The sequence below is a fragment of the Molothrus aeneus genome, chromosome 8 (genome assembly GCF_037042795.1).
Source record: "Molothrus aeneus isolate 106 chromosome 8, BPBGC_Maene_1.0, whole genome shotgun sequence".
Classification (NCBI taxonomy): Eukaryota; Metazoa; Chordata; class Aves; order Passeriformes; family Icteridae; genus Molothrus; species Molothrus aeneus.
In genome coordinates, this window is record NC_089653.1 from 8,626,171 (window position 1) to 8,648,177 (window position 22,007).

At 43.4% G+C, this 22,007-nt stretch overlaps 1 protein-coding gene across 1 annotated transcript in view; it reads left to right on the top strand.

The window, feature by feature from the left end:
- TLL2 (tolloid like 2) overlaps window positions 1-18,487 on the top strand; it is a 37,416-nt gene extending 18,929 nt beyond the window's left edge. The window contains exons 10-19 of the mRNA XM_066554330.1: window positions 2,955-3,100; window positions 4,038-4,233; window positions 7,533-7,658; window positions 9,373-9,533; window positions 10,887-11,067; window positions 12,359-12,484; window positions 13,295-13,422; window positions 14,197-14,410; window positions 15,436-15,686; window positions 16,858-18,487. Coding sequence (XP_066410427.1) covers window positions 2,955-3,100; window positions 4,038-4,233; window positions 7,533-7,658; window positions 9,373-9,533; window positions 10,887-11,067; window positions 12,359-12,484; window positions 13,295-13,422; window positions 14,197-14,410; window positions 15,436-15,686; window positions 16,858-16,992 — 1,664 coding nt within the window. The 3' untranslated portion in view covers window positions 16,993-18,487. The remainder of the gene's footprint in view (window positions 1-2,954; window positions 3,101-4,037; window positions 4,234-7,532; window positions 7,659-9,372; window positions 9,534-10,886; window positions 11,068-12,358; window positions 12,485-13,294; window positions 13,423-14,196; window positions 14,411-15,435; window positions 15,687-16,857) is intronic.
- Window positions 18,488-22,007: the final 3,520 nt, after the last annotated feature.

The following is a 22,007-nucleotide window of genomic DNA, read 5'->3' on the forward strand; positions in this document are numbered from 1 at the left end:
ATCTTCTACAGGTCAGGTATTTTAGAAACTTGCATAGCACTGAGATGATGAAACCACCTCAGTGGAGGAACAATACTACCACAGTCATTAAAAACCAGTAACTTCCCTTTTCCATATATGCTTGGGTTTTTTTGCAGTAAAGATTGTAAAATGTATTCAAAGCCCTTATTGTTTTCTGGGCAGCAGGCATTTTTTTTAGAAATGCCAATGTTGTCAACAGTGTTGAGGTTGACTGTATTGATACCGACATTGCATCATCTTCTTTCTTCAGCCACAGGAGCAAGCATAATGCTGGAAGCCCAGTGCCCAAGTGTCCCATAAACTCATGAATAATGATGCTAACAGAGGGAAGCGAAGCAAACATGGGACTGTTGGGGAAGTGCAAATAAAGCATATGAGGATTTCACAGCAGTTTGGGGCTAACAAATCTGTTTCACAGGAGAAATATCTGGTTTCTGCAGGAATTGTTGCCCCAGAGACAGAACTAGCTTGCCTGATGTTGGGTTTTTTTAAACATCTCTCCTGAAAAGCAGCTGTTGCCTGGAGCATGTGGTTTGTAACCCCCCTTTTATGGTAGTTTGTTGGAATTGGAAGTGATCAAATTAATGTGTATGGCATCATCCTTCATATTGCTAAATGGTATTGGAAGAAAAAAAAAATTACATTGGCTGCATTCCAAAGTCACTTTGCCAAGTGACTTTGTTTTCCCTTGACAATTTCCCGTATTTCCTGTTGATTAATAAGTGATCCCTGAAGATTCAGTAAATATGAGCTTGCATCTCTTGATTTTTGAATAGAGCAACTGAAGGTAGAATGTGCAGCTAGTGGTCAAACTCCAAACAAACTCCAAGTTCATATTTTCCTGCCTCTTCAGGAGTGGCTTTTTATATAACCCTTTCCTGCAGGAAATTTCCCATTGTAAGGCTGCCAAATGCATGGCTTTGCCTGAGAGCAAGCACAGAGTATGACTGGTGTAAACCAGCTTGTACTACAGACACAGTGATGGCTCATTGCACAGTTTCGTTCTTACCTCTGGATGATGAAGGGAATGCTTAAGCACTGGATATCTCAGCCTCCTCTTGTCAGAACAGCAGGTAGAGAGATTGTCTACATGTCTCTCCATAATTTATTTGCTGAAATAGGAGATTTTCCAAAAGTCTTCTTTAAAATCCCTATTTCCCTCTTAGGCAAGTTCTGATAATATCTGGTTTCTTTTACCCTTTGGAAAGTGGCTTGCCTCAGGTGTTTTGTGACTTCTGTGCTTAGGCAATAAAGGTAGCTTTTATTTCCAGGAGGGATTGCATATAATTGTTTAATTTTCTATCAATTTTTGTCCAAAATCTTTCTCTGCTGCCGTAAGTTCCTCTTTTGACCTCCTTCCTCAAATTTAGCACTGCTTCTCTGTCTTCTGCTTTAGTGACAGTGTATATGAATGCTCATGCATCTGAACTTTTCTGGAAACTGTGGGTGAGGACTGATTTTTGGGCTTGGATTCCTCCAAGTCTTGGCCCTAAAGTTTTCAGAGGATGGGAGGAAAGAGGCAGAAGCATGCAGCCACATGACGGTAGAATTACTCGATCCTAAATGACAGTTTATGTAGTGAAAGTGTCCTCTTAGTTCAGTCATTCTGTTCCCTTTCTTTCATGAGATTTAAGATGGGAAGATGGTGGTGGTTTTGTCCTACAGCACTGCTGACAGCCCTGAATGTGCCATCCTTACCATCTTCTCGGGCTCTATCCGTAGATGTTCTTTCCATTTTGCAGTAAGGCTCTTCCAAGTATAGTTGACACTCAGCCGTATGTCAGTGGATAGAGAAAATATTATTTGTTGGCTGTCAGTTTCATGGCTCTTAGAAAAAAAAGTCCTCTGCTCTTGAAGGCCTCTTTTTGATGGGTGGGGGAGAGTTTTTTAAAGGGTCCCTCAGAGGTTTTCTCATGCACCACTGGTAGCACTGAATATATGAACTCAAATTGCACTCTAAATTGTGCTCTGAAGCTGGATTTTTGGGTGCAACTTTTTGGTGGTGCTTTAGCACTGATTCTGTAAAACAGAGGTTAGCTGCACTAATGAAACAGTGCTTTTAACTCTGTTACATTAGCAGCTTACAATGCAAGACCAAGACAGTGTTACCCTGTACTGGAAGCAATCTGCAGGACACTTCATGGAGACCCCTATCTGAATTGCAATGCAGTGCCTTGTGGGGAGAAGCCAAGGGTGAAGGATGGTTGATATCTGGCAGGTGTCATTGCAGTAGCATCTCTCTTGTACTTTCTGCTGGTGCTTTTTGTTTCCTTGACTTTAGGCACAGCCAAAACATTCATGTGGTTTGTAGATGTGTGTCATGCATCGTGGGTAACACAGGTTTTAGCCTGTGATCTTACTTTCATTTCTTACATAGTCTTGCAGACAATTTTGCTGAGCTGCTGTTGTCTTCAAGATATTAACTAGTTTTGTATTAAACTAGATTTCCATTAAATTTTCTATTTTGGTATTTAAACTTACTCTTATATTTGGCAGTAAAACTTAATTTTTCATGCACAGCAGTCAGCCTGATGGTCTGGTGGTGAACAGCTCAAGTTGTGCTTGTTAATATTGCCATCGTGTGGCTGGATTAGATTTGCAACTTCTCCCCTCTCCCACACCCTCACCCCCAACTTTTCTTGTTCTTAGTGCTGGTAGCAGGTTTCAAGAAAATATGAAGGTGAGCAGGAGTATGAATAACACAAATGTATAAAAAATCTCTGCCCCAGTGAGCTCACCTTCTGAGGACATTAGGACAGCAAGATAGGAGACACTGTTATAAGACAAAATGTTAAAAATGTCTATGACTTGTGTGTTGCCTTTGTATAGCAAGCAATACTGAAACAGATTTGATGAGAAAGGTGTGTATGGAGTGGGCTTTACCTGGAGACAAACTTGCAATCTTATGGGTTTGCTGCTTCTTTTTTATGAAGCTATTTGTGGTGGAGAAATACACAAAGATGCTGGCCAGATCCAATCTCCCAATTACCCAGATGACTACAGACCTTCCAAAGAGTGTATCTGGAAGATCACAGTTTCTGAGGGTTTTCACATAGGAATCACATTCCAAGCCTTTGAGGTGAGAAATATCATTGCATATTATATTGCAGATATTATTTTGCCTCTACAAACCCTTTAAAATGAAGAAGAAAGTAATAGCAATAATAATAGTAATAATTAAAAAATTGTTTGACTACTTCAGAGGACCATTTACCTTACCAGACATTTTCTCAGAGATTTTGATTTTTGAAGTTTAAAATATGCTGAGTTTTCAAAAACTGTTACTCTAGACAGAAGGAATTAGAAGGAACTCAGAAGTGTTGATGATGTTAGATAGGGACTCATGAGTCCTTAAATTTTCACTCTAGTCAAATGGAAGTAAATGGTCACAATCAAAAAAAACTCTTGTTGGTGTCACTGAGAATTGTCAGATTGCAGGATGTGACTCCCCAAAGGAACATCGTGTTCCCAGATGGCAGACAGACTTTGAAGAGAGCACAAAAAGTTTTCTTCTGCTGGTTATAGGATGTCTTACACTCTTATCTACATGTCAGTGATCAGTCTCTGATTGCTGATGTTAAAGTCACAGACAGGAGTGGGCAGGACCTTGGTTGGTGCATAAATCTCGTCCATCCCACAGGCTCCTGTGGCTTGTGTACGCTCACCATGAGTGTCCTGTAAAGGGCTGACACTACTGCCTCACCGTGGCTGTTCCTTGAGCCTTTTTGTTTGCAGTTGTTCTGCTCTGTTTCTTACAGCTTCTCTTGCAGAAGCAGTTTGTAGATGGTCAGGGGCTGGGTTTCACTGCAGGGTAGCCACGAAGCAGTGGCAGAACTGAGATGTGCCTAGGCTCAAATGCAATTTGAGCTGCAGAAGAGCTCAGTGGCATCCACAGCAAGCACTTAGCTGTAGCCAGTTGTTTGGGGAGCTGGTCTGTGGCCAAAGTCAAACTGTGTCACTAGCCTGGCTGAAGAACTCTCACTGTGAGGTACAGACAGACACTTTTCCCACTGCAGATTGAGTGGCATGATGCCTGCTCCTACGACTACCTGGAGATCCGAGACGGCCTCACTGAGCAGAGCCCCCTCCTCGGCCACTTCTGTGGCTACGAGAAGCCAGAAGACATCAAATCCAGCTCAAACAAAGTCTGGATGAAGTTTGCATCTGATGCAACCATCAATAAAGCAGGCTTTGCAGCAAATTTCTTTAAAGGTATGTGATCTAATACATCTCACAGTCAAAGCTGGGGACAATTCATCCCTTAAGCCACTGCCATCCACAAATCAATTCTATCTATCAATTCACACTTTATCATTCCATCCACTTGTACTTAGAATTTTTTTGAACAATTTGTTTGCAAATATCGAATTTTTGTACAAATTGCTTTGAGACTGTAGAGGGGGTTGATGCCTCTACAGGCAGAAACACCTCCTCCCTGATTAGGACAGAAATAAACTCTGCTGGGCTGGTATCAGCATAAATGTTGCACAGCTGGATGGAATGAAACCTCTATTTAGCCATAGCAGAGGACACTGACATTTTCAAAGTACTAATACTGCACAAGGAGTGTTAAAAACCACTCTCTGCTTAAGTTCCATTCCAAAAGAAACCTCTGGAGAGAGGATAAATCTAAATGCAAGTAGAGCCCTAGTAAAAGAATACTGAGACCTTTAGGAGATTAGGAGACGAATGTATAGCTAAACTAAGATTCTCTTCAGGAAGATGTAGAACTAAGATTTTAGTTTTTTTTTTAAGAGCTAGACCCTAGAAATGGTCCTTTACCAGCATCCTGGTGACTTGATAGAGGCAAGAACAAATATCCAACTGCTTGGGAAAATACGTGTGGAGCTGCTGGGGGTCAGTCAGTCATGTTTATCTTAGGTTCAGCGGCACTTGTACAGAAATAATAGTTGCAATGCCAATATTTGGATTGCATAAGTCCTTTATTTCTACCTTAACTTTTGTCTTGTATGAAGAGTATCATGGTCCATTTAGGTTTCTCAATTTTTCAGGAGAATATATTCTGTGAATTAAACTTTATTTCATGAACTTCAGACTTAAAACAAACATGTCAGGGCTCAATCCCCTTGGCTCAGACTAGTCTAACCTATGAATTCACTTATTCACCATTCAAGGCATAAAATGTCATCATTTATAACCCATAATTCTTAAACCATGCACTTAAGTGAAAAAAAAAAGGTAAATAAAGTTTAATTCACAGATTATATTCACCTGTAAATTTGAGAGGTCTTAATGGACTGTGACAAAGGGTGATTGCAAGATCACTGGCAAATACTGTCACATTTGATCTCAGTTCCTGGACAGGTCTCACAGTACCTAAATTTCCTTGTTTTAAGTTTCTCAGGTTCCATAAAGGCTCAGAGAATACTGCTTCCTAAAGATATTTTGGCCCTTTCAGGAGTGAACAGTGCAGGCTGAGTGTGGCAGAGATGTCTTTCAAGATTAGCACTACATGGAGACACAGCAAGTCATTCTCTAAAATCTGAGTTTCACCTACAAGTTTGTAGGAGAAGAAAGTTATACACGTGAACCTGGAGTGCTTTCTCTGTGATGCAGATAGGCAAAAATAAATTTGTTTCTTTTTTTTTTTTAATGTAAAAATGTGTGAACTTGTATACTAGTGCAATTGGAGACACAGGTATTTTCTGTGGAGTTTTTGCTGGCGGACTAGATCTTTCAGTGTCTGCTTGAATTTCTCATATTTGAATCAGAAACCATGTAGCTTGTGGTTACAGCATTTTTGGTTATAGCATTTTTAAGTCCATGCCAGTAAATTCAGCTGAGGAGCAAAGTGGTTTTGCCTGAACCAAGCCTCACAGTAGTCACAGCTGCACAATTTCTAGCCAGCTTGCATCGTGGGCAGAGCTGATGTCTGTGTGCAAAAGCTGTGTAGACACATGTGCAGGCTACATGTGGACTTTCAAGCTGGAATCTGAAGTCTGCAGTCTCTACCTCTATATCCAGGGGGATTGTGAGACAGACACTCCATGAGCAAAAGGAGTGAATCAGATGGCTCTGCAGGCACTCTTCAGACTGCTTCTCATAGCTGATTGGTAAGCTTTGCCTTAATGAATAAGGAAAGGAATAGAGTTTCAATTAAATGTCTTACAACACTGAAAGAAAATAACTTAGCCTAAAAGATCAGGGTTAAGGATGGAATTGAATGCTATGCTTTGTGAGACCATGCAATGGTAACATTCAAGTTTTCAGAGAAAATAAACCTGCAATCAGCTTACAGGGTAAGCCATTGATCACACCCAAGATGCATTGCCAGGAAGATATGGAGAGCAATTACCTCATGCCCACCCAGTCACGTAATCCTGGATACCTCCAGGGTTATTCTTGTTAGTTGTCTTCATTTTGGCAACAAATTGTTTGTATCATTGAAGCCTATTTTTATATGGTTGAAGTGTTAATTCATCTACCTGGAGCAGGGGAGAAGAATGAGAAGAAGCAGCAGGGTCACGTACTGCCTGTGGCTTCCCATCCCCTCCTGCCTTTGCACACCCGTGGCTTTGCTGAAGGGGCTGAGTGTAACTTGTAGGGGGGTACAAGGCAGAGGGAGATGGGCTTGGAGTGAAGTTGAGCCAAAAAAGGGAAGCAGAAAGATGTTTTCTCTAAGTGTTTTAATGTATTTGTTTTCAGTTTCCTCATACCTAAATCAGAACTCAAATATTTATATTAATTGGCAGTAAATTAAGTTAAATTCCCCAAAATTGAGTCTGTTTGAACAGAACAGTAATTGGTGGATAATTTGTTTGCTCAAACCAGGACTTTCTTGCTCTTATTCTTCCTGTTTTCTTCCTCATTCCATGGGAGTGGCAGGCCAGGGAATGAACCAACAGCAAGGTGGGAGTTCAGCTGCTAGCTGAGGCTAACCCACCACAGCCATGTTAATAAAACCACCTGTTAAGGGATGCATGTGGAATCAGGGGTCAGGGTGAGAAGCCAGGGCCTATCTTTGTATTAAAATGTCTGTTCAGGTTGTTGAGATGTGATTGAAGAATCTGACTTCAGACTCTAGGACAGCTCACGGGCCTGTGAAAAGGCAAATACTGGCATGTCCTGCCAGCTCCTTCGCAGCACCCTGTTCCATGGGGTATCACCTCCCTCAGCTCAATTACTGTGTGTGCCATAGTGGGTTGGTTCCTGGTAGCTCAAGTTACTCAAGAGGGTGAGGAATTTAAAACAAACAACACAAAGCCAAAAATGGCATATGAGAACAAAAGGCAATGAAGTCTCTACAGGATACAATGTTTTCCTGCTTGTGTCTAGAAAAAGCACTGTTGGCAAGTGGCAGTAATGGCAGTCCTTTATGGTTCTGGTGTTAGGAGTATTTCAGCCCTTGTGAGCTTTGCTGCAGTGCCTGCTTCACAGCCTTGGCTCAGCAGTCAGGGCTCTGTTCCTTCTGTCCAGAAGGGTTGCATGAGGAATATCAGGGTGTTTGGGTGGTCAGGAAAGTGCTACTTGCTCTGGTTTTCTCCTGACAGAGATGGATGAATGTTCTCTGCCGGACAATGGTGGGTGTGAGCAGCACTGTGAGAACACACTGGGCAGTTACAAATGCACCTGTGAGCCTGGCTATGAGTTGACAGCTGATAAAAAGAGCTGTGAAGGTAAGTAACCCACAGACTGAGCCATCTGACTCTAGGAGAGGTACTACAGCTATAAATGGAATTGAACAGTCTTGGTGTGATTTTCCTTACCCCTCCATTCTCTTTATTTCACTTTATTTTCCCCCAACAGATATTTTTGTTTTTGTTAACATCTTCCATTGAAAAACAAGTTTTGGTTCAAAAATCCCTGAAAATGCTCTGGTTTATACTGCTAGTCATCCCTAAAGCCAGTTGTCCTTCATGGCCAGAGATTGTTGTTCAGACCAGATCTTCCACAGTGCAACATAAAGGAAGCAGGCATTACAACCTAACCATTGAGTGGCCCAAAAGTATTTAAATCTAACACTGAATTTATTTGTTTTTCATAAAGGAATTTACTTCATATAATAAAATATCAGTGTTTTGTCTGCATGCAAAACAGGCTTTTCCCACTGAAGAGAATTTTCCTCCTTTCCTCTTCTATGAAGAAAAAACCCCCATGTCTATAATAGAAGGTGTTTGTGTCAGCTTTCTAGAGAGTTAATCTCATGCAACAAGTGTTGCTTCTACCAACAATACAGCTGTTGGTGTGCTGAGAATCCATCCATTGTTCTTGTCTCAAAACTCTTGGAACATTTGGAGAGCTCCACATGCTATCAGTGGTGCTCTCAACGTCACCTGGTTTGCCCTGACTTCTGCTTTTGTCAAACTCTTTGGGTAAGTGTGCTATTGACTTAGTGAGGGCAGTCAGGTGTGCAACAGGCTTCTGAAAGCTTTTTTTTTCTCCATAATCCCTTGCAATTTTAGCAAGCCAGTTGCTAAGTTGCTATAACTTGGCAGGATTTTTTTCTGAACTTCACTCTTAACCTCCTATTTTAAACTTCATTTGTGGGCAAAACAGAAAGGATAGTCTTTGAAATTGTAGCAATATACATCAGAGTAAATTGCTTTTTTTTCTCCAAAACCACTTTCTTGTTATTCTATTTATGTTGAAGCTGCTCCCTTGGGTTAGGCTTAGTCCTCTTAATGCAAAATGATGCTGGGAACAAGACACAGAAAGCTTTTATCCCTGTGGGTTTTGAAGATGTGGCTATATCTCATTATTCTCAAGAAACAGCAAGAAAAAAATGCTTTGTTGCAAATACAATTTTGCAGCAAATTGAGGTTTACTCCTTTGAGGTAATAGCCCTCTCCTCCCACAAGAGAATGAAGCTGAGATGTCTTAAATTTTTAAGGATATGGGATAATACAGTTAAGTCTTGACTTTGCCTTCAACTTTCCCTAGAGAAGATGCAGTCCAAATATAATAAACCACTGAAGAGTTGACAGGAATGTCTTCCCTATGATTCCATTATCTTGTAATTATCCCATTACTGATAAACTTAAAATAGTAAGGTTTGTAGCACTGAGTGTAGGTGAATTTACCAAGCTGGGTTTTACAACTGTGTTGTGCATGTCAAGTCAACTAATTCACAGTAAACCCAAGGAGAGAGATTAAAAAGGAAATTAAGTCTTACATGGTGGCTCTCAGGGCCATAGCCTCACTGGGAGGTGATTTACTGCAGGTGAAGTTTCTGTCTTCTTCACACTTCCCAGTATTTTAAGCCTTTTCTGGAGGCTGGGATTTGAAATGTGCCACCCACCAGGATCTGGTTCATTTGCTAGTTAACTGTGGCCCAATCTGTGTGTCTGAACACAACCAAGTAAAACTTGTGTTCATTTATTGCCTCTCCAGCTGCCTGTGGGGGCTTCATCACCAAGCTCAATGGGACCATTACTAGCCCTGGATGGCCCAAGGAATATCCTACTAACAAAAACTGCGTCTGGCAGGTGGTAGCTCCAGCCCAGTACCGGATCTCTCTGCAGTTCGAAGTGTTTGAGCTGGAAGGCAATGATGTACGTAACCAGTCCCTGCATCTCAGAGGTGGGACTACTGGCTAAATCAGAACTGGATAAATCCTTGGAGTACAAGGGAGGAGGAGGCTCTGTCTTACTGGTGGAGCTCCTGCTTGTTTTCCCACCCTCAATGTAATTACACCAATGACAGTGATTGTTTTCCTTGAAGTCTGGATTTACTTTCTCTATGGAGTGGAAGGATTAAAGCTGTTCTTTTATAAGTGGGTGCAGTGGTTTAACCCAATCTGGCAACTAAGCACCACACAACTGCTCACTCACTTCCACCCAGTGGAATGGAGGAGGGAATCAGAAAGGTAAAAGTGAGAGAAACTCATGAGTTGATTTTAATAGATAAAGCAAAAGCCACTCATGCAAGCAAAGAAAACTGAGGAATTAGTTCACTACTTCCCATGGGCAGGCAGATGTTCAGCCATCTCCAGGAGAGCTGGTCTCCATCACACATAGTAGTTACTTGGGAAGACAGACAATGTCACTCCAAATGTCTCCCCTTCCTGCTTCTTCCCTCTACTCACCCCCACTTTATATACTGGGTATGATGTCCCGTGGTATGGAATATCCATTTGTTCCGTGAGGATCAGCTGTCCTGGCCATGTCCCCTCCCAGCTCCCTGAGCAGCCCCAACCTCCTCACTGGTGGAGCAGTACAAGAAGCAAAAAAAGGTCTTGGCTCCGTGCAACTCCTGCTCAGCAGTAACAAAATGTCTTGATATTATCAAACCCTTTCTCAGCACAAGTCCAAAACACAGCCCAGTGCCAGTCACCATGAAGAAAATTTAATCTAGCCCAGCCAAAACGAGCACAATGGGCTTCTTTTCTCTACTAGTTTTGCATAATTGTAGGTATTTTTCATCCCTAATAGGAGTCCTGCCTCCCACCTCCCCAGTGCTGCTTTTGCAGGAAAATAGTTGGAAATGAACAATGAAGTAGAGTTCTTCAATGCTAAAGGAAGTAACAGTAAAAGAGTCTGTTCTCTGCCATGCATGGTAAAGTTTGAGCAAAGCATTCAGGTCTGAATTTCCCTACTGTAAATGGGAGCAGTGGCACTTCCATAATTCAAGAGGCTGCTGAAATTCATTCAACACTGTCAGGTTCTTGGGTAAGGTGGAAATAATTACTTTTGCTAAATTCAATGAACTTTTCCTCTTTTGAAAAGACACCCATCATTTAAGATCAGGGCAGCAAGCGAAGGGGTGAGAAAACTGACAGAGGAGATTTTGGGCAAGTTAGGAGTGTACTTGAGTATGAGGCTGTTTCTGTTCCTTCTCTGTCCCCTTCCTCTGAAATGTTCTGTTCCAAGGCCACAGCGGTGAGAAATCTCTTCCTCTCTTGGCAGGTCTGTAAATATGACTATGTTGAGATTCGTAGTGAGCTGGCTTCTGATTCCAAGCTACATGGCAAATTCTGTGGTTCAGAGAAGCCTGAAGTAATCACATCATATGGCAACAACATGAGACTGGAATTCAAATCTGACAACACGGTCTCCAAGAAAGGCTTTAAAGTTCACTACTTCTCTGGTATGTGACTGTATTCTTTCATTTGCTTACCTGTCTCCTCTGACTGAACCTCATGTTTTTGGTGAACTTTCTTCAACATCCTATCAGAGCCTGACCTGGTTCATTAAATCTAAAAGTGTGATTGCTCTGTTATGTGTTACCTTCATCTTGGGTTCTCAGTGCAGTGCATGGTCCAGTTCCATAATGTGGTGTCAGCAAGATGCATGAGTTCCATCAATGCCTCCAGTCCTTCTACAGCAGGAAGCAATGTGGAACCTAACCCTGGAAATTATTTCTGTCCCTAGAAGATTAGAGGAAAGCTTTTTCCTCTGAAACTAGAAGATGTAGAAAATTTCCAGTAGTGTTCTATATAGTAGTCGTTCCCATCAGAGCAGCGTTTACCTAGTGGAAGCTTTTCATCCTGTTCTCAGTCCTTTGTCAGTGATGTACCTTGTTGGCAGGCAGTTCTGGAGGTTATCTGTATGTCATTTGGAAGCAGAAATTCAATTTAGTTGTCTCTTCAGCAGAGGCCTAGGAGTATTAATGCTTTTGAGGAGAATGATCAGAAAAAAGAGCCTTGAATTAGGACAGGTGCAGAGTAAAATCAGGACTAAGGGTTTGACTTAATAAATTGTACAGGAGGAAGGATGAAGTGGGTATGATTCATCTAGAAATACGTTTGGGAGTGAGGAGACAGATTAATTTAATGAGATCTAGGGAGGGCATTATCCCAAGAAAAAGTAGAGATAAACTTCTCATACATTTAAGTGGACTGGAAACCATGAGCAGATTCTATGCTCAGAAAGTGAGACTGAGGAAAGCATAGTCCTGAACACACAGGAGTCAAGATCCACTGGGGCATATTTCAGCTTCAGGGAGCAGCTCATACCTTAGATCTTCTTCCTCAGCTGGCTGTTTGTGCTCAGACAGAGCTATTTAGAAATGGAGGCTCACTAGAGCACATAAGAACTTGAAAATAGGAAGTTGATTTTTACCTCGGCTAGTGAATTTGTGTGATTATTTTCCTGGGCTCTATTATTAAAGAATGAGATGCTGCTCTAGGTTTCTTTTAGACAGGCGTCTTTAACCAATAACTTACGTTATAAACTAGGACACATTTGTGATACATCTTATGGAATGTGAGGCATTTGAAGAGAATAGGATCTGGACTGAAAAGCTGACTGGACTAATGCAGCAGTAGAGTTGGAGGTTTGCATTGCTATCTGCAAGCCTGGGTATGGGGCTCTCAGCTGGTGACTGTGGTAGCTTGTGTCACTGTTAACTCAGTATTTGTTGGTTTGATCCTGCCCAGACAAGGATGAATGCTCCAAAGACAATGGTGGTTGCCAGCATGAATGTATCAACACCTTTGGGAGCTATATGTGCCAGTGCAGAAATGGCTTTGTGCTGCATGAAAACGGCCATGACTGTAAAGAAGGTAAAGTCCCCACTCCTGCCCTCAGGAATGCCAAGGTACTCCAAACACTGTTTGGTTCGCCTGTGCTGAAAAGAAGTTTGTACAGCTTACCAGGCAAGGGCAGTGAAAAAGCCCCAGCTAGCGGCAAAACCGGCTAGAAATAGGACCATTCCCATTCCCCAGTCTTGCTCTCTATATGCCCATAGGGGGTGGACAGGGTGGGGATGAGAAATTTGACTTGCAAAAGGAGCAGTTGTGGGACATCATCATTAGACTGGTCACTGCTGCTTCATTTAATTATTGTGTTTCAGTCAGAAGAGAGAGGATGGGCTGATCTAACCACTTGCTGGTGCCAAAACGACCTTTCTTCCTGCACCCCTATTCCTGCTGTGTGCTTCCATGACTTTCCTGTATATGGTTTCTGGTCCTTGTCTGACCTCTCCATGAGCTGATAAAGCTCTCCAAACTGGCAAAACAATGCAAGGCTGAGATAGCACCAGAGTCAACACTGTGGAGGGGTTGACATCATGGCCCTAGGAACAGGGCAGATGAGGTGAAGGAGCAGGAAAATAGATTAGGGTGTGAAGACATAGGTTAGGTTAATGAGGCCCAGGAGAGTGAGATGGTCCCTTTCACCATCGCCAGGTTAGCTCAAAATAAGTACAGGACAACCCCACCAGAACTATGGAGTAGCACTAAAAGGTCTTGTTTGGTGATTGAAGCCTTCCATATCTCTGCCCTGCAGAGGGTCTCAGTGGGCAGAGAGGACCATGTGGGACACTGCAGGGTTGCCATGTGAGACTTGCCCCAATGCAATTTCTCTCTCCCAAGCTGGTTGTGAGCACAAGCTGAGTGGTGCAGAGGGAATGATGAGCAGTCCCAACTGGCCTGACAAGTATCCCAGCCGGAAAGAGTGCACCTGGGACATCTCTGCAACACCTGGCCACCGAGTGAAAGTAGTGAGTAGCCAGAGAGCGGGCGTGTGAGGCAAGAAGCAGGCTGGGTTGTGAGCAGCTGAAGTGACTTCCCACCACCACCGTGTGAGTGGGAGGCTGATGCCCTCAGGTTCTGTTTGGGGCTCTTGGAGGAGAGTGTTCTGGGAGGCTGCCCTGGCTTGCAAAAGGGTAGATCTCAGAGGGACGCAAGGCAGAGGAGAGGCAGCTCGGAGGAGACTCCAGCAGATGACAGCTGTAGAGTATTTCTCTCTGTGAACAGATGGTGTAAATACTCTCCCTCCCCTACCCCTCCTTGTGAGCCACTCTCTTGGGGCCATTTCTACATAAGGTGGTGGCTGAGCCAGCCCCCAGCCCCTCTGAGGGAGAGGTGTCAGGCGTATTTTACAACATGGCTCGATGCAAATGGCAGGACATGTCCAAAGCTGTGCAGATGCAAATAATCCCTGTGCTGAGTGGAAGTGATATTACAGAACTGCCCTTCTGGTGTGCTGGGCAGAATTTCAGAAAAATAAGTGTTATAAGGTTTGGAGTTGATAACTGTTGTCATGCACCCATGTGAGGCAGCAAGGCTGAGGCAACACAGCACACTGATATGGAGTTCTGATCTTTGCCACCTTGAGATCACTCTTCTCTCAAAGCAAATTATTCTGCTTTAGTGTGTGGGGAGAGTGGGACAGATGTACCATTTGATCTGTTTCTCTGTTTTTACTTGCCATTTCACTGTATGCTAAATAGTCAAATTTAGAACTGTCTTAATTCTCTATATTATTGCTCTAGACCTTCAATGAGTTTGAGATTGAGCAGCACCAAGAATGTGCCTATGACCACTTAGAAATGTACGATGGGCCCAACAGCAAGTCACCTATCCTTGGCCGCTTCTGTGGCAGCAAGAAACCAGACCCTGTAGTGGCTTCTACCAACAAGATGTTCCTCAGGTTTTACTCTGATGCTTCTGTGCAAAGGAGAGGTTTCCAGGCAAAGCACAGCACAGGTAAGCTGGTTACCTGCCAATATCCCAGGGCCAGAAGATGTCGTAAAGTCTCACTACATTTTTTACTAGGTAAAAACAGACACACCTTGCTCCTAAATAAGCTTAGCCTAAGTTTTAAGTGGTGTACATTCAGTTCCCAGACCACTGCCAATGTCATACCATAAATACCAGCGCCCGTAACAGCTCCAAATTCTCTTGGTATTGGACATTCCTGTTCAGGCTCTTTTGTTAAATTTGAGGTATTTGGTTGAGTAATAATCCCTTTTGTTACACATCAACCATTGGACAAGGAGGTGATGCAATTTAGCCCATGTATTGGCCCATTCTCAGAACAGGCCCACATTAGATTGATTGTAGTAGTAGCAGAGCTGTGCTGTGGACAGACACAGCTTGATCCTCCTATCTGTGCAGGCCAGAGGTGGGTATGTTGTGCCAACACTCATTTCCTTGAAATCCCTGCCACTGTAAATAGATGAAACATGCTCGAAGTGGCTGTGCACGTGACACTGGTGAAGAAGTGTCTTCCTCATTGGCTGCAGGAAAGCTCTGCTGAAGCACACACATTCTACACAAACACAGGGCTACTTTAGTGCATTGTGTGGGCAGAAAAGGATTGTTTTGGTCACCAGTTTTCTGATGTGCTTCCGCTTCCTGCTGACAAAATACTTGGGGTCAGAATTTCATCTATAGGACAAATGCAAAGAGCAAAGTGATTTTTTTCTAATACAATAAAATTTCCCAGAGTATGTGTCAAGAACCCTATCCTACAGTTTAAACTTATCACCTCTTTCCATGTGTGTTCTGTAGCAAAAAAACCAAATTCCTCTAAGCTCTGTGGGTCTTTGGATTCATGGGTGACTGTAGAATTCACTGCTTTATTGTAGTTTGGTGCAGTGTTTAATTACCTTTCCTATTGCACTTCAAGCTGGAGGTCTTCTCTGCTCATGACTGACCCAAAAGTGGGATGAGTCTTTGTTGTGACTAAGAACTTTGAGAGACTGTTTTGTGTCCTTTTCTCCCTTCAGAGTGTGGTGGGCTCTTAAAGGCTGAAGTACAAGCTAAGGATCTGTATTCCCATGCTCAGTATGGGGACAACAACTACCCAGGTCAAGCCAACTGTGAATGGGTGATTGTAGCTGAAGATGGTTATGGGGTGGAGCTAATATTCCAGATATTCGAGATAGAGGAGGAGGCTGACTGTGGGTACGACTACATGGAGATTTATGATGGTTACGACAGCACTGCACCCCGCCTGGGACGCTTCTGTGGCTCGGGGGTAAGCCATGAGAGCAGGGATTTCAGAGGGGGCACCAAGGGGGCCAAGGAAGTACCCTCATACTGTTTTTGGAGAGGGGCAACTGTCACAAACTGGTACTGAGAATGCTTTGTGGCTGGGTTTTGCTTTTTTCCCTTCCTCAGGAGATCACAGCCACTTTCTGTTGCACAGTGTTGGCTGGAAAATTCTTCCTGACTGTTCTTTGTAGGCCAGGGCCACGTACAGCAGCATGAGACTGCCATGCTGCTGTGACCCAGCCCTGCCATCAGTCTTGTGTAAATATGGGAAATGGCTTCCAAAGGCCAGTTTCATCCTGTGTTGTTTTCTGGCTCAAGCCAAGTTGTGTTGTGGCCATGCTATGGCAAGGGTGAACAGTGGAGGGACTTAGAGCTGTGTCATGCTTGCTGCCTTTAGGGCGGCATGCTGTCTCCTAAACTGTCACCTGCATCCCCGTTACCAGGAGTGATTCTAACATGAGTAATGGTGTGCGGTTTTTGAAATCAGAGGGTCTGTGTTTGATTTCTCTAGGCCTTCAGCAATGAAATGGACATGTGTCTTATTGATTTTAAAGAGAGACAATCAGGGACCAGCTGTGTGGAAGAAGTTCTCACAAACTGGGGAAATGGTCTGGAAACCAAGGCAAACAAAGGCAGAGCAGCTTGGTGTGAAGAAGCTCAGGGCAGCTGGGTAGTAATCTACCTAACCTGCACACTGATGAATGGAAAATGGCTGAGAAAGGGAAGCACAAGGAGATTGCAGCATGTCACAATAGTGTGGGACATAACCAGAATTGTCATGTAAGATAAGTACCTGAGTTATTTGAACCCCAGGAGAGCCTCAGCTGCAAAACAGGTTCCAGTTTTCTCCTGAAAAGACAATGACAAATTAGAGTAAACCTGAAGACTGGGATGAGAATATTCAGGGAGGTCTGTGAAAAAAGCAGCTGGAAGGACTGGGGTTGTAGAGTGGACTGACATCAGTCTTCAAACATAAAGAGCAAAGGAATGTGCTTAGGGAGGCAGATCAGGGCAGGAGGTACTGAGCATTCAAGTCTTCCTGTTTACTGGCCAATCTGTCTTCACTGTGGGCTTAAACTCTAGTATCATAATGCAGACAGTTATTTAGTCTCCATATTTGACAACTGTGTACTATCTTCTTTCCTTTTCTGCAGCCTCTGGAAGAAATCTACTCTGCAGGGGATTCCATTATGATTCAATTCCATACAGATGACACCATCAACAAGAAAGGATTTCATGCCCAATACATAAGTACCAAATTTCAGGATGCATTGCACATGAAAAAATAGTTTGACTGCTCCTCACAGATATTCCCCATCTGAAGATTGAGACATTTAACTGTGATCTTTGTCTTTTTTTTTAAAGCTTCTGTGCACTTGGCCAAAAACAGTGTACATTATTTTCTGTAACTAAAACTAAATCCAGTCTCAAAGGTTTGCCTCTGCAATTATTAGCATGACCCTTTGTTGTTAACCTACCCAGGACCAAAAAATTGTCTTTTAATCATATCTGCCAGGGCATAAACATTGTATTTTGCACAACTTGCCATGGGGCTGAATGAAGACTGAACTTGAATTGAGAACAGCCTTTGTCTCTTGCATATCTTGTTTCTAGGTGACATTTCCCAAGCATCCACATGAGCTGTCTGAACGTATTTTCTGGAGCAAGTGTTTTGGACAGACATCCAGTAGGATTTTTTCAAAGGACTTTGTGAGCCACCCCTACCTGCCCCAACTACTCTGTGCAATAAGAGACCAACCAGATGGCTGTGCCTGCATCACTCTTTCTGTCCTCTCTATTATTGTCTTGCTTATTGTTGAGTGGAGAGCAAGGCAGGGGACAGGGGGAGTCTCTTCTAGCTACTTGGATTCCAGGGAATGAGGAGGACCCAGTATTTGTAGTAATTGTCATGGTATATGTTGAATGGAAATACTTCAATGCAGTGCCCGAGGCAGGGGTGGTGGCTGACAGGGAAATGCTGTGGTGAGATGCAAGGCAAAGCTGTGTGATGGTGGCAAAGCTTAGTGTTGACAGCCTGCCCCAGTTACATCACCATGCATGGCAGCTCAGAGGGCTATGGCAGCAGTCCAGGCCCCGTCTTAAATAAGGAATCTCTCCTTCTCACTCCACCCATGCCTGCTTTCTCAGCCTTCTTTACACTGCTTCCTTTCCATACTACCACTTCCCTGTGAGCCCTTCCTTTTCACAGTGGAGCAGCTCTCCCCAGGGCTCCCTACCACAACCTAGGAGTGCTCTGCAACTTCAGCTGGCCAGAACATCTTGCTGAAGAAAACACTGGGGCAGGGGAAGTCAGGGTGTCCCTGAGGCAGAGGGACACAGACCATGCTACAGGTCAGCTTTGGCGATCTCTGGGAACCTGTCAAACTTGCAAGCTGAAGGCATGGGGCTAGAAATGGAAGAGTTCTTCTGGTTTCTGCTTCCTCCCCATTTGTCACTGGTGCATGGCCCAGTCTCTTAACTTCACGGCAAGGGTGCAAGTGAGATAGTGACTTTGACTAAGAGCACTTAGAGCTGTACGATTCAGACATGTTCTTGTTTGCCCGTGAGAGCTACCCAGCCACAGGCTTGAAGAATTAACAGGTAGCTTGGTGCTTCTTTCAGGAAAAAAAAAAAAAAGTATGTTTTGGGGGAACCACTGTAACTGAGCAGTTGACATGGGAGGAAAAAAAATACTTCATTCTGAATGTTTCATTAAGACAGTCATGGGCAATTATGAGCTAAAAGCTGAGGTATGTTAGCTTTAATAAAGTATTTATAATCCAAGGATTGCTATGTTTACATAACCATTGTGCTGTCAGGCTTTGGAGTGGCACCCCCTCTCTTGTGTATGACTGTGGAGAAATGTGGGGCCAGTGCCACTGTCTGGCACAAACAACATTCCTGGAGATAAGGGCATTTTCGGATGGATAATAAATAGACCCAGCCCTCTCCAGAAATCCTTGAATAGAATATGGGCCAAGTATTGTGAATACTAGGAGAAGCAAATGCATGAAAATATTTTCTTGCTTAGATCAAGAAAAGTAAAGTAATTTATGCCTACACACAGAGGATTATTTGTATATAAAATGTGCATGTAGAAGACCAGTAGTCAAAGCCTTAATAAGTGTAATGTGAACAATAATGTACTATTGACTATAGCTTTATTGCAGGCTGTATAAAATCATGTTATCTCTGTTTTGGTTTGGGGTTTTTCGTTTGCTTTATTTTTGCTCTGCTTTGTTTATTTTTTCAAATTTTGTGGCCTTTTTACAGGCAAGACCTCAAGCTGGTTGACCATGCAGGTCTGGAGAAGTAAGCTCTGCTAGATGGGGTGTGCATTTGTCCTTCTCTTCTTTGCTTCAGTTCAAACAAAATTACAGTAACTCAGGTCTGGAAATAAAAGTGTGACATCAATCCCTGTGAAACAGAAGCAAAGTTTCAGGTGACAAGTAGCAGTTCAAGTTTCCTGATCTTTCAGTGGCAGCAATGATTCTAGAGGAAAGTGACTGTAGCAGGTTCCCATGTACTTTAACATCTTTCTTTCCATGTTCTGATAATTTCCCATACAACCCAGACTGGTTTGATGCAGATGCTTGCAATGTGGTTTGACAGATCTATGACACTTGTTAGTTTTCATCCAGGTGTCTTTTGTGACAGTGTGTTCACAAATATTGTACTGTGCATTCCAACCAACAATCTATGTAGAATATTTCTGCTGTACTGACTGGACTTTACAGTCAATAATTCTAAATGGGTGAAATTTTCTTAAGAAAAACAATGTGAAACCCTCTGATGTGTGAATATGTATTCTGGTCTTTGTGTGGTTTTACATTTCACTAACTAAAATAATTTTTAGAGGGGAGAAGAAGAGGGTGTGGGGACAATCACAAATGTACCTGTGTCCAGAACAAATCTCTGCATTCATTAAAGACTGTGGATTCAGTTGTACATTCTGCTGTATGCATGCATTTTCCACTTCCTCAAGGTGAGGAACTCTCTTACTGCATTCCTTGTCCTGCCAGCTGCTGTTTGGGTCTGCAGGTAATACCAGCAAGGAACTTTGCTGTGGTCCTTTAGGTTTGTATTGGCTATTGCAATCAAGGGAGAATTTAGAAAGCGGGGCAGAGAAACAAGTTGGCCAGCCAAAGGGCTACATTGTCCCATGTGTTGCTCACACTTTAGGGGGCCAAGATGCAGATCTGCAGTGTTAAATATCAGGGATTGGGGAATTCGTCTGAAAGCATTTTTTAAAAGGATCAGCTCGTTTGCTACACTACAACCCATGGCTTTCAGCAGCAGGTGCCAAAGACCCAGAGACTTGAAATTCCTGTGTGAAGGACAAGAGGATGAGGCAGATGTTCCTTATTGCAAAGTTTTAGTCCACAATCCATGGCAGCAAAATGCTGCTAAGGCAGCACCTAAAATGCTTTTCTTCCTCTTCCTGTATAGTGCTTGATGTCTACCCTGCTTGCTAAGGACCATGTCTGAGTTCTTTCCCCAACACACGCCTAATCGATTAATGTTCCACTCCCCAGAACAGTGCTGTGGTGTGTCACAGCTACCCAAACCTTCATGCTATCTGAATTTCCTCTCAGCTGTTCCCAAAGGCAAAGCAGGAGATGAAGTAAGGAATAAGGATCCCCATGTAGCCTCCTGCAGCTGAGTACCATGGCACAGTATGACCCAGTGTCACAACTTACTTCAGACAAATAATGATGCCTCAGACCAGACAAGCTCATTGGTCCCAGCATCAAGCCAAGAGAAATCTTCCACTTTGTCCAGGCATTTCCAGCAAATGCTGTGGCAGAGGAGGTAGTAGCCTTAGAAAGCAAAAGCAGGATTCCCCTCTGTGCCTCGTAAGTGCAGTCTTAGAGCCAGAAGCTGCCTTATTTGCCATGCTGCTGGTAGAGAAGATATGGAGGCTCCAATGCCCTGAAGCCCAGCTTCCCAGGTGTGTGCCAGAGCCTGGATGTTCTGGGACCCAGCCAGTTTGTCTGAGTCAGCCCAAGAGAAATGCCATAATCTTTTCCACTTTGCAGGTCCTGCATGTGTTAGCAGGAAAAGAAGCTTATCCTAAAAGGAGCACTAACCCGGACATTGGGCAGTCTGCTGTTACTGCACACAGGGATTTTCCATGGAGAAGCATGAAATGGTGAGTGGGAGTTGGGTATTTGGATGGGAGTAGCAGGGGGAGGTCAGAAAGCAGGAGAGGTGAGGCAGTGGACCACCTTTCTATTGGTTGGAAAGCTTCATGGGGGTGTTTAACCCCTCCCGTTCTCTGCCCCAACCACAGCAATCAAATTCACTCCTTCATTAGCTCTGCCTTTCCTTACCATGAAAGAGATGGTTTCAAATACCTGCTTGGATTTTAGCATCTGCCCTCAGCCTTTCTGTCCTGGAGGTATTGTTGGCTCTTGGGTCTTGCAGTTGGAGCAAAGAGGAGGTTGGTGCCCTAGATGATGAAGCAGACCTCTGCAAGGTCATTCTCGTGGGCAGGTGTCAAGAGGATGCTGTCATTGTTCCAAATGCCACAGCATTATTGCATCCAGCTTAGGATATCTTGAATATTATCCCAAATATTATCCTCTGTGTGGTTGGTTATCCCCTGAGCATGTTCTGTGTTCTGGAGCTCTTTAGGAAGAGAACATTTTCTCACTGCCCTGTGCTTCTCATGCAGTTGTTGGTGAATTGTTGAAAGATGATGTTTGTCATGGTTTTGTTCATTGCCTCAGATGAATCAGCATGCCAGTGGGCAGGAAGGACATGAATATGAATCATCCCCTCCAAGACCTCCAGATGTAAACCATTTTTAACTTGTTCTGACCAAAGCACACATGCTGCTGGGTTGCAGGACTGACTCTAAGGGCAGCCTTAGAGTAATGGAAACCTCAAGGTAATCTCCTCTCCGTTGTGCCTGGGTCTCATACCTGACTGCTGTTTGTGCTTGCACCACCTGTCCATTAGATGCAATCCCAGATGAGCAGTGAGCAATGGTTTGCCATTGTTTTAGAGTACACAAGCAATAGAGCTGCAGTCCTCATGGGAAAAAATTGAGGGACAAGGAGGGATGGACCTGAGCTGTGGGCAAATGTGATATCTCTATCCAAGTAATTCTAAACATTTCCAAAAGGAGGTGAGAATGTGGCCAGAGAGCTTCTGCCACAGTGGGAATTCTTGCACACTGTTTTCTTTGCAGTACTCACATGGTCTCTGAGTGCCTTGTGAGAACCAATCACAGAAATTATATTTTGCCACTATGACTTTTTTATGACCATGATGCAGGGGACAAGAAGTATCTATGTAA